This window comes from Pseudochaenichthys georgianus, chromosome 17 (assembly GCF_902827115.2).
Source record: "Pseudochaenichthys georgianus chromosome 17, fPseGeo1.2, whole genome shotgun sequence".
NCBI lineage: Eukaryota > Metazoa > Chordata > Actinopteri > Perciformes > Channichthyidae > Pseudochaenichthys > Pseudochaenichthys georgianus.
Window position 1 is genome coordinate 34,922,383 of NC_047519.1, and position 12,580 is coordinate 34,934,962.

A 12,580-nucleotide genomic window follows, 5' to 3' on the forward strand; every position below is an offset into this window, starting at 1 on the left:
ACACCTCGGGAAGGCGGGGTCTGTGATTGAGCGAACATTAAAACAGCACCACTCACTCCGGTGTGGCCTGGTGTTTAAAACATACTCACCTGTTGTCTTTGAAAGTCAGTCTTTCTTTCCTACAAATATTTCTGCCTTGATTTCGTCTTTGAATAAGGTTTTAACTTTGTCTGTTTTACATAAGGAAACGGGTATTTAAGTCACAATTGTGAATTATGTTTAAAATATTATTTTTTTAGATTAATGGCAAATCACAAACACTTTTTTTTCAGTTGTTGTGAATGATGCTGAGGTGATGTCATTCTATGGCTGAATCAATTAGTTGATTGACAGGAAGAAAAGAATACTAGTTTTTATGATCAAGTCACTTTTCAAGCATAGATTCCCTGTTTTATGTGCTTTATTGTGAAAATGTGTCCTCTACTTCTGTCTTATTCAAGAGATATCTGAGTGTTTTCTAGGTTTTAGACTGGTGATAAGACCATATTAAATTGCAATTACTGTCAGCTTTAAATACTTTACTGGCATTGTTCACAAATCGTTTGATTTTATCCAGTATCTAAATTGTTTGTTGCGGTCCTAAAGTCATGGTGTCTTATGCGTACCATGATCTGTAGAAACACTCTGTAATGACATGACTCCACAAACAATTACAATTCAAATGTAATTTAATCATTTATTATTTCCCTTTAAAAAGTATTTTACAGTCACAGGACATTTTACACCTAAATATTTAAACACAATAAGGATGACACAGCTGGTTTGGCTTGGGTTTCCCTGAATGTGTGTTGAAGTTTACTTTAGTTTCAGTAAACAATTCAAAGTCTGCAAATGTGTGTTTATAAAAACGACCTGAGGTGCTATAGGCTGGATCAGATGGAAACATATTACATAAATGCAAAACTGTAATTACAAAACTTTTTTAATAGCCCTATGCAGGAAATTAATAACATCATTAATAATAATAATAATAATAATACATGGGATTTGTATAGCGCTTTTCCTAATGCTCAAATACGCTTTACATATAACCAATTAAGGCATTTAAACCATAACAAGTGTTTAATCTGGAGTTTTATCACAAAGTACATCTCATGAACAAACAAAGTGCAAAGTGACCTTCAAACATGTCTTAATGAGTTCAGTGAAAATATTTTAATAAATAGCTTGACACTCGGTTTATTTATTTCTTCATGGCATCAAACTGGACAGCTCTTACTCCTTTCAGACTCTCAGCAGGACGGACAGCGCGAGGACGCTCAGCAGGAGCAGCACGGCTGGAGGGAAGGAGGAGAAAGATATTTATCACAAAATGTTGAATCATTAAAGGTGGGGTAGGTAAGTTTCAGAAACCGGCTCGAGATACACTTTTTGTTATATTCCATGGAATGCTCTTAACATCCCGATAGCAATGAATATCTGAAGTGCTTTGACAAAAAATCCATAAAAAAATGTCATCTGTAGAAGCTGTGATACTGTAAAAAGTACACAGATTGGTTGTGCCCCGATGGAAGGCTGATGGCCTCCCTGCCTGTCAGCCTGCCATCGGGGCACCAACTTATCTCGTGCCCTCATTGGTCATGTGCGCGTTCGTGTGTGTTGGAGGAGGGGCTCTGTGAGGAAGTGGCAGATTTTCTCCGGTTGTGTATTTTCAAATTCTAGCGATCTCGAGCTGGTTTCTCAAATTTACCTACCCCACCTTTAAGCTCCTCTGCTGTTTGATTGTTACCATGGCGCCTCCTTTTTTCTCTTTTGTTTACAGATATCCAGTTTTATATGCAGAGGTTAAAAAAAAGATGGATCCTATTACATACCTCCACCCAAATACCATGTGAATTAATGGAGTTTTTTTTTGTCTAAGAATCAACCTGGTTTAAAAAACTCATAATTCTACGTCATAAAAAGTTATAATATAGTAGAGCATTAAAAAGTCATAATATGCCACATGTTATGCCACGTTACAAAGGCAAAAAATATGCTTTAAAAAGCAATTGCAAAAAATCAAAGTATGTCATAGAAAAATATAGTAGGTTAAAACAAAATATCAAAACAATCATGGTATAATATGTACTTATAGATGTCATGAGTATAATAAAAAAATGTCATATTATAGCATGCCATTAAAAAAACATAGAAAATTATGTAATAAAACATTCTCAAAAAAGTCAAAAACAAATAAGGACAATGAAGCCTTCAAACAAATAGTTGAATACTGTGAGCATCACAGATGCAATTCCAACCCATTGTTTAAATAATTAATACTAAATTCCATATTTCCAGGACACTGTAGGAACAATACAAAGTGTTTCCTCCTCCCACCCTTTACTGATCTTATCTCTCAGTATCTAGTTACTAGTCGTGGATTGTTCTCAAATATGTTGAATCAGGACAATACTTCTGGACCGAAGCTTCTGAAAACCTCAAGCTGGAGAGAAATTATATGTGTGTATTTTCTTACCATGAGGCTGGAGAGCTCCACTGTTGTTGGGCATGGTGGTGTTGCTGGGCATGGTGGTGTTGCTGGGCATGGTGGTGTTGCTGGGCATGGTGGTGTTGCTGGGCATGGTGGTGTTGGTGGGCATGGTGGTGTTGTTGGGCATGGTGGTGTTGCTGGGCATGGTGGTGTTGGTGGGCATGGTGGTGTTGCTGGGCATGGTGGTGTTGTTGGGCATGGTGGTGTTGCTGGGCATGGTGGTGTTGTTGGGCATGGTGATGTTGCTGATGGGTGCTGTGGTGGTGGGTGCTGCTGTGGGGGGGACGTTGCTGTTGGGTTGGGTGAGGTCCAGTGGTCTGCTGTTCCGAGAGATATTGAAGGCACCGAGAGTACCTGAACCATCACAAGAGGAGGACAGATCAGTGGGAGGTTAGACATGTATTGACAAACCTTTAAGATATAGTTGAATACAGAATCGTATATCTATTCATAAACATTTCAAAGTGGAAGCAGTTAATCTGTTCTTATCTCTGGATATAAGCGTGCAAATCTGTAATGATATCTTTTTAAAATGTATGCCAAAAGGGAGAAAACAGTAAATAATCAAGCACTTATAAATAAAATAGTTATACAGTGTGTGTATCCGTGTGTGTACTTACTTCCGTCGATGCTTCCCTTCCCGAGCACGAGGGAGAAGGTAGTGGCTGTACTCCTGGTGTTGGAGGCGTTCAGGTTGGGGACAGTGAACTCACACTTGATCATACTTCCGTTCACCGTGCCACGGATTTCGTTCACTCTCTAGAAAAAGATACTTAATGTAATAACTGTTTCCAAGGCTGTGTGCTGAAGCCAAGGATAACATCTGCTTCACTGAGCAACTCGAATCCAACAGCAGCTGCCTCTCAAAACCACACTTTTCAGTTTTCACATGTACAAATCTAATGTACAATCTAATGTTGGCATTTGATTGCAAACAGGTGGGTGATAAAAAAAAAATCGACCGATCTCTCTAGATTAAGAAACTATCATTATTCTAAATTAAATGTGTGACAGTTGAGTGAATGGGCAATTATCTGAGCAATATGTGCATTCATTAAATCACTATCATTTTCTCATATTAAGATTACATTGTAAGCAGTAGAAAAAAAGATATGAAGGTATTTCAATTTCTGGTCCTCCATTGTTTCATATCACATAACTAAGTACATTTCCCTAAGTGTGAATACATGAATATGCCAACTTCTCTCTGTATGAGTGTACATTTGAAATCTCACCCTCTCAGTTGGAGTGAGCATATTGTCAGTGTTGTTCCTCTGCATTGTCCGGAAGAAGAACGTCCCGTTGGTCTGAGCGCAGACGGCAAGCATGCTGGTCCCCTGCGGAAAGAAATATTGGTGAAAATATGAGATGGCTGTCACAAGAAAAGTCAGTCGCGCTTGAAACTATATGAATAACGTCATTTTATTTTTTCATTAACTGCTCAGGTCAAAACATGTAAATTAAGTCATTCCTGGTGCAGTAATGGAAAGTGTGTGTGTGTGTACAAAAATAAAACGTTTAAATACAAGAAAAAAACTTAACTAAATTGTGAAATTATTTTGTCATAGTCGTTGGAGAAAACGTGATAACAAAATAATGAGAAAAAATGGGTGTTGTTTTAAAAAACAAGTGGATGAGGCATCAAGAGTCAAGTGTACCAATGATACTTAGAAAAGACAGAAAGGCAGCAGCACAATACACAAACACAAGAAGGTCATTCTGAAGCATGAAAGTATAATATTCAACTTATTTTGAAGTGGTCTTATGCTATATATCTTCAGCGTTTACAGAAGTTGCACAATTGATGACATTTTCCTTCAGTTTAAATCTTAGTTTAAATATATGAAATGTTATATTTGACATCTGGGTAATGTTGCGTGACACACAAGATGAAACATTGACGCGCGATTACATAACACATCATTGTAATATCAGGTAATAAAACACCGGTTTATTACGTCTCTATGGAAACAAAGCAGCCGCATGGTGTTCCTCAAGGCAACTATTATGTTATTATGTGTCCTATTTCAGGGGCTGGATCCTAAATCCCACGTCTTTGAACACAACAAACATGAAACAGACAGAGAGAGACACTGAATCTTCTTTGGCTCAAAGCCCGCCGGACACACAATGATGTTTTCTCTACGCTCTTCAGTATTTTACAATGGAAACAATGTCCTTATCAACTGAATAAATATTTGATCACATGAGTTTGTATTCATGTAGTCATGAGATCCTGGTGACTTGTGTAAAGATAGTCAGTTTACTTTGCTGGGACCTTAGGCATCACAATAGGGCGTAACATGAAGATATATCCTGTCAGAATAACTCGTAAAACCTGTCTCCCACTGCTGATTCATTTCTAAAAAAAAGTGGGATTACAAGCAGGATAACAATGCTGATTTATGATATGACTTTTTTATTCAGTAGGTGAATCCATGATGTCTTAAACGAGTGTGTGAACCTCACTGTTTCTATTTAACTGTAATGCTTTTATCTTTAAACTGCAGCATGTGGTCACTGTTGCTCTATAGTCTGAATATGCTAAATTAACGGCAGGTTATGTTTTTTAAAAGAAATCTCTGAGCAGAGGACACATTATTTAAATATCTTGGTTTCATATTGTCTCATTGTTCTGTTATCTTACGTAATACACTTACGTAAAAGCCATTTATATCTTGTACTTATTTGCATCGCATTTGATTTGACGTAATCCAAAAGAAACGGCCTTCAAACACGTCATCACTAAACACCTCAGAACGTAATAAAGTAATCCTCCCAGCCCTGTTGAGGTTCTTGCTGCTTAAAATGGACATAAGACACAATTTAGGAGTCCAATTTAGCAAAAAGGTGCTTGAAAGTGGCCACACCTACTTTTGATACATGCTCTGATAGAATAACTGTGTGTATGTAAAACATGGCCACACTGCATGATTGTGTGTGTGTGTGTTACCTCTGAGGCGTTGGCAGTGAGTCCCACAGCGATGTATCCTGCAGACTCTCCGCTCAGCTCGACGGAGAGGTCAACCCCGTTGGGGGCCACTGGGACGGAGGAGACCGCGGAGACAATCAGACAGGGAGAGCTTCCAGAGGGGTCACAGTTATTTGGAGTGTCCACACACAGTTTGGAGACGCCACAGCCATCTCGAGTGATGTTCACCTGGTAGACGCACACAGAAACATCAACACAGGCTTTAAGGGTCCCCTATTATACTGTTTCTCATCAATATAGTTCTCAGTTATTTACAGAACATGTCTCTGAAGTGTTTGGCTCCAAATACCAAACAGATCGTTGTAGCATCCCATAATCCCCTCTGTTTCAAAGTGCTGATTCTCTGTCTGTTACTTTAAAGGCCCTGACACACCAAGCAGTCACCAGAGGACTAGCCGACGCTGAAGTCGGCTGTTGCCTGGCCGTGTTCTCCTGCGTTTTGGCCATGTGTCGCACGGGAACACACCGCACCGACTTCAGTGCGTGAGTGGCAATAACTCTCCTTACCAGCAGGCGGCGGTAGTGTGTATTCGTCATTCAAAAGAGGCAACAACCGGAAGACAGAGAAGAAGAAGAGTATCTTTTCTCCGTAATATCATACAGAGCTGGCCTCTCCTGGATCAAGGTGATGAGCAGGTCTTCGTTTGCATCATTCCAGATCGCCATGATGAGATGAAAATGAATAGCAGTCTGTGTGTGCCTTCTTAAATCGTTTGTTTACGTCCCTCACTTCCGCTTCGCTTCTCATGCACTGATTCGCTAGCTGAACAGCCAATCAGAGTGATTATTTGGTCCGACTGCCAGACCCGATGCATGGCCGATTCAACATGTTGAATCGGCCATGCATCGGGTCTGGCAGTCCAAATAAGGCGTGTCACGGTCGACGGTGCGGGACACACCAACCTGACTACGGCGCCGCGAATGCCCGACAGCCTCTGACGGCCTCTGACTCCCAAAATCGGATTGGTGTGTCAGGGCCTTTAGGTCCTTACACACCGAGCCGTCTATGTTGATAGATGTCGGGCCGTCGATGAGCGTCGTGTCGCCCTACTCAGATTGGTGTGTGGTGTCTTTTTGGCCGTGCCGACACCTTCCGCCACTGATTCGACATGTTGAATCGAGAGGCCGTCGGCCAAAGAAGTCAATCTGATTGGCTGTTCAGCTTAGCGAATCAGTGCATGAGAAGCGAAACGGAAGCGAGGGACCACAACAAACTATTAAGAAGGCAAATCTGAGATTTCATTTAACTCCAGCTCTCGACACAGGAGCCCCATGAGCTTCTCGCTGTCGAGTGAAGATGGAACGCACACGCTATTTGTAGTTTGTTTATATCACGCAGTCTGTTCTTCTTCTCTCGGTTATCACGCAGTCTGTCTTCCGGTTGTTGCCTCTTTTGAATGACGAATACACACTACCGCCGCCTGCTGGCAAGGAGAGTTATTTCCACTCGCGCATGCGCAGTTCGTACGTGCTACTTGGCCGTCGGCTGAAGTCTTTGCGGTGTGTTCTAGTGCGAAACATGGCCAAGACGCAGAGACGTGAGGCGACGTGAGGCGACGTGAGGCGACGTGAGGCGACGTGAGGCGACGTGAGGCGACGTGTTCTTTGGTGTTCTTTGGTGTCAGTTTGGTGTGTAAGGAGCTTCAGATGAAAAATAAGGAGCCCCTCCCCACGCCCCTCTGAGAGATATTTGGTTAAAAATAACACAATGGTGCTCTAGGAGGAGAGTCAGGTGATAAGGTGGGGGGGGGATTACCTTGGTTGCTGATTGGCTAATGGTTACGCAAGCCAAAAAATCGTCATGACATCATAAAGTGCCCAAAATCTGATCAGCTCATTTTCAGACAGGTTTTTATAGAAATGGATCAGGACAAAAAGAGAGAGAATCTTTGTTCCTGAAACTTTCAGAGTCTCTTTCCACAGAGGGGACACGTGTTGATGTAGAAGAGACATGAAGAAGAGGGGACACATGTTGATGTAGAAGAGACATGAAGAAGAGGGGACACATGTTGATGTAGAAGAGACATTAAAAAGTGGATTTTGCATAATAGGTGACCTTTAAAGATCTGCGGCTACTCTCAGCTGGCCTCATTCTTTCCTTCATCTATTTTGTAGTTAGATTACATTTTATTTAGCTGACGTTTTGTGTAGAAAGTGATTTACTATTTCAGCAATCAACCATGAGGATACAAACTCAGGACAGCAAGAATACTGCAACTACACTACCTTTAAATTAGACCAACAACTTGTTGTGCTGGTGCATTAGCTTCAAACATTTCTGTCAACATTTTTTATTAAATGGTCTTCTTTTTTTGTTTAATGGCCAAAGTAGCGAACACTTGTTTTGCTTCGCTGAGTTACACTTCACCAATTTGACAATTTGTCAGTTTACTCAGCCTGTTACATAATGTCCTATTTATATTTCAAAAAGCTTTTTTAAGTTTGTGAGATGTCTAGAAACTATTGAGTTGCATTATGGGAAGTGTAGCGTCCACTGTGTTTTGGATCTTGACCAGTACCTGTCAATGTTTAGGCTATTTAGAATTGTTCTTGATTTTTTTTTCATATTGATACTTTCATTATTATGGACCTCTAAGAATCAGAGCCGTGTTTTGCGGTTTTGTTTGGCTTGGAGTTGCATTTTAGTTTGTAAGTCAGGCTGCGTCAACAACTCAATAAAAGAGGAAAGAGAAGTCCAGACCGAGGAAATATGGCAGATTTTAAATAATACACTATACAGATCAACCTGGCCTTTTAATGAGCTGCTACATTTAAAAATGTATTATTTAAAATACAAAGCAAATTGGTCCTTGGACAAATATGTGTTGGTTACCTGTTTGAAGTACAAAGGTCAAGCAGGTAATTTGGTTATTTACATTCAGAGGATTGAAGTGAAAGAACTCCCACCTGTGTATTATTGGAAAAAGACAAATGAGCCGTTCCCTGGACTTCTGGCGACAGAAAGAGCAGCAACGCAGCGGCCAATACGATCAATCCTCCTTCCATTTCTATCAGTAAGACAGTGATCGACAATGTTAATGTTGAACATGTCTGATTTGAGAGCCTTTCCATCACCAACTAACCCTCGGTTTTATCTGAAAATCTGAATTAATCCCAAAGATATTTAAACTTTCTCATAGCATATTCATACCTGATCGAACTTCACATTCAGACTTTTTCATTTAAGCACAATTATTTCTTATTTTGTGATTGTACATTTTTTGAAAACAAATACAGAATTTGTAGCAATGGATTATAATTTTTAGAGTTAAAGGTGGGGTAGGTAATCTTGGAGAAACCAGCTCGAGTGAAAATACACAGCCGGAAAAAATCTGCCCCTTCCTCACAGAGCCCCTCCTCCAACACACACGAACGCGCACATGACCAATGAGGGCACGAGATAAGTTTGTGCACAGATGGAAGGCTGACAGGCAGGTAGGCCATCCAGTTACTTTAGCCCGGCCGGCTCAGATGATTGGTCGTGCTTTTTCCAGCGCCACGGCTTCCACAGATGACTTTTTTTATGGATTTTTTGTCAAAGCACTTCAGATATTCATTGCTATCGGGATGTTAAGAGCATTCCATGGAAGATAACAAAAAGTGTATCTCGAGCCGGTTTCTCAAACTTACCTACCCCACCTTTAATACATTTATAAAATCCTATTTTTACAATTCCTTTTATCACAATCAGATCATTAGACCTTCGTTTTCCTCAGAAAAATTATAAAATCACTAAAAAAAGATTACTTTTATACTCTTACTTTTTATACACTACTCTAGTACTAACAGTCCATCTTGCGTTCTTTGTCAGGCATTTGAGAGAAAGTTAGCAAACTTAATCATCGACAAATGTAAAGTAATATTGAGTTCTTTAATAATCTGTAAACCAGAAAACTTCTCAATATCGTTAATCTACTCCAGGAAAAGTAAAAACATCAGGAAGTCGGACAATAGTCTTTAAAATCACACAGCAAACAACATTAAGAGAAAGAAGTGGGTATACATTAAAATGAATAATAACAAATCCTTGAAAGTAACCAGGTTTCTCGTAGAGACTTACCTGAGGTGTGAGAGCCAAATGTTGAGTTTTAAGAAAGCCTCTTCTGCTGTTCCTGCTCCTCTGTGTGAGAGAGCTCCTGTGAGAATGATCAGCACTGATGCTGCTGCGTGATGAGGGAGGAGAGGGGGTTTCTGCAATATCCTGGAACAGGTGTGTCTGCACCTGACTAACGACCCGGATGAGATGTGTTGAATCCGGGAAACACACACAAGAGGAATTTCTGGTTCTCTGAGAAAGATCTGACCCACGAGAAACTGAATCTCAAGTTTAAGGTAGTTTACATTTTGAGCTTAATTACATAAGCAGATAATGATATATTTAAAATGTAATGGGTCTGTGTTGCTTGAGTATTTGTACATTCTGTAAATAAAGTGATTTAATTTGATTTTCTTTTATTGATATATAAAGCGGTAACATTTAAATAAATATTAAATGTGAAAAAATATAACTGTAGTGCACTTTCTTTTCAGTAATACATTGCCAAAAAATGCACTGAAAATGTAGCAGTGAGGGCAAATCAAATAAATTGAAATAACTTTTATCCATGGAAAAGGACACATTCCTGTCATTATTATAATTCATCGTGACATGTGATCCGTTGGGGCCTAACAGAATAAAGAGACGTCACGACACCGTCAGTGAGAACAGAAACCTGACCGGCTGTAAAGTGAAATACAGATTAGGCCGAAGGTGTGAGGTAACACTCCTGTCAGATTACTGTGATGGCTAAATAAACACCGTATCCACATTAACACACTTTGATGCACTCCAATTGAGTGTGAAAGTAATGTCGCTTTTTTTTAAGCCAGATGCTTTAAGATCATAAGATTAATTTTAAGTTAAACTTTTCATTTAATTCGACTTAAAATTCAACCAAACATTTCACAGACCTTGTGTTTCTCCTTATTACACTCCTGTTAAAGTTGAAACTCTTAGAAACTATATTTAACCCATTATAGGACACTTTGTTCTCCTGAGACTCGGACGGATCACATTTCTTTTGTTGTTGTTACCCTTTCTTTAAAGCAGACCTCACCCTTGCTTAACAAAAGAAACTGTGCCAAAAGTATTTATTTCTCATTCCTTTACAAACTAGAGGGGCACTGTTTTACTAGTAAGATCCCCATTATCTTAATTGTGACTATTTCTAAAAAGGTAATGTTTGGAAAACAGCAGTGAAAGCTCTGTGTAAGAAACCTCAAGAATAAAGTTAAATGTCAAAGTGAAACACAGCAAACACAGCTTCTCCAGTCATGTAACAAAAGCATCTTGCGTTGTTCCTCTACAAAAACGCACTGAGTAACACCTGCTAATGTAAAATAAAAACATTTTATGGAAAGGAACGAAGTGTCCATATTGCTAGAAGTTCATATTTGTACCTGATTCTCTTAGCTTTATTATAAGTAACGTCCTTACGTACAATAATAGACAGTAAGCACATGTTTACATTTAATAAATGCTTAATTATACTAAAATACATCTTCTTATATGAAGGTCTTAATGCAGTTTCACAGCACTGACAGGAACAGTTTTGTGAGAATAATAACTTATAATAACCCTTTAGTTTGTGGTTGATGTAAATAGTGATATATTACTTTACTCTTTACAAGTCTGTGTGTGAATACATTTGTGAATCAGCCCCTTCAAGTCCTTAAATCCTCGAACACAATACAACTGATCTGATCCTCTCCTTCTCAGTTGGTACGATAACATTTGAAGAACTAAACACAAACAGGTGGAGGGGAAAGGTTTGTCATTGGTTTCAATATTATGAGTTTTAAGCTGCATTCAAGTCTATTGGCGCATTTCCACTGCAGCGCGTAGCAAGGTTTAAGCGTGCCGTGACAAACCCGGCCCGTTTTGTTTTGCTTCTCCACTAGGGGTAGTTCCGGCTCAGGGCTACTTTTTCACCTTTTTTCTGGCTCTCCAAAATCAAGGTTCTTACCGGGTCAACAACCGGGCTGAATATGCTAAACTAGTGACGTAAACACTCTCGACTGCTGAATGGTCAGAGAGAATCGCTGGCCAGGGGGCGACAACTACAACAAAATGAACATATGTTTCCGTGATTTAATTGTAATACACGTTTCAAAATGATGCCGAAGTAACAACGTACTGATACCGGTTAGCAAAAACCATGAATTAATGCTTTGACAAGTCTGCAGACAGACGGCAGGCGAAAAACCATTTAAAATGCGTGTTTTCTGAACTAAGCTAACGTTGTATATGCTCCGACCGTCCACACTCACAATGTGGTTCGCATTGAAGATGGCATCACGGCTCCACCTACACTGCGTTACTATAGTTACTGCCCCAGTTCCTAAACTGTAATGAAAACGCAGCATAAAGTGAGCCTGGCCGACCAAGGCCTAACTATACCGTACTAAGCCGTGCGAGGCCCTGCAGTGGGAATGCAGTGGGCCCATTAATCCCTAGTTGATGGCACAGTACGTTTACAGGAGAAACTCCATTTGAATTTGAAATGATTGTGAATGAGCTCTTAATGATCTCTCAATGTGTTATCTCTTGAGGGGAAAAGCCTCCCTGTTTGTACAGTTGGTACTTTGCACTCTCTATTTATTTTTTGGTATTTGTTTTGCCTCTCTTTACTCTGAGCAACCTGCGGGGCGTACCTAAGGTGTGTTGTTACTCAAACAGTTCAGAGCTGCAGGATAAACAGAAACGCTGAGTGAAGATCGATGAGGAGATAAAAGAAAACCCTTTACAGTCTGCAGTCTGTTTCATGAGGGCTCAGTCATAGGTCAATGTGTTCAAAACAAATCCATTGTCACGCATAGAGTTGTAATGCAGCCACAAGTATTACGTGGATGTCATTCAAATTGCATCATTAAAATAATATTGTGTTTCCTAAAGACGTGTGGTACAGCTGCTTTTTATTTGTTTCATAGTTTTTATTGAGATTTCAAAATGAGAAGAAATATACATTCAATAGCATTGCATCCCACCCAACTCTCCCCACACGTCCAGATCTTCACAAGGATGATTGTTCATTGAGGTTTTTGTCCAACCAAGGATATATGAAAAAATGCCAGTA

At 39.7% G+C, this 12,580-nt stretch overlaps 1 protein-coding gene across 1 annotated transcript; it reads right to left on the minus strand.

The window, feature by feature from the left end:
- Window positions 1-691: 691 nt before the first annotated feature.
- On the minus strand, window positions 692-9,604 carry LOC139435593 (uncharacterized). The gene is made up of 7 exons (XM_071206330.1): window positions 9,526-9,604; window positions 8,373-8,473; window positions 5,427-5,633; window positions 3,709-3,810; window positions 3,094-3,232; window positions 2,459-2,827; window positions 692-1,277 (listed from the first exon to the last, which is right to left on the minus strand). The coding sequence occupies exons 2-7, from the start codon at window positions 8,469-8,471 to the stop codon at window positions 1,225-1,227; spliced, it is 969 nt and encodes a 322-aa protein (XP_071062431.1). The 5' UTR covers window positions 8,472-8,473; window positions 9,526-9,604; the 3' UTR covers window positions 692-1,224.
- Window positions 9,605-12,580: the final 2,976 nt, after the last annotated feature.

Excerpts from the sequence above, each read along its gene's own strand:
- LOC139435593 (XM_071206330.1), bottom strand. The coding sequence starts at position 8,471 with ATGGAAGGAGGATTGATCGTATTGGCCGCTGCGTTGCTGCTCTTTCTG. Across the intron at positions 3,811-5,426 it reads TCACTGCCAACGCCTCAGAG|GGGACCAGCATGCTTGCCGT; the intron begins GTAACACACACA and ends TTCTTTCCGCAG. Across the intron at positions 2,828-3,093 it reads GAAGGGAAGCATCGACGGAA|GTACTCTCGGTGCCTTCAAT; the intron begins GTAAGTACACAC and ends GTGATGGTTCAG.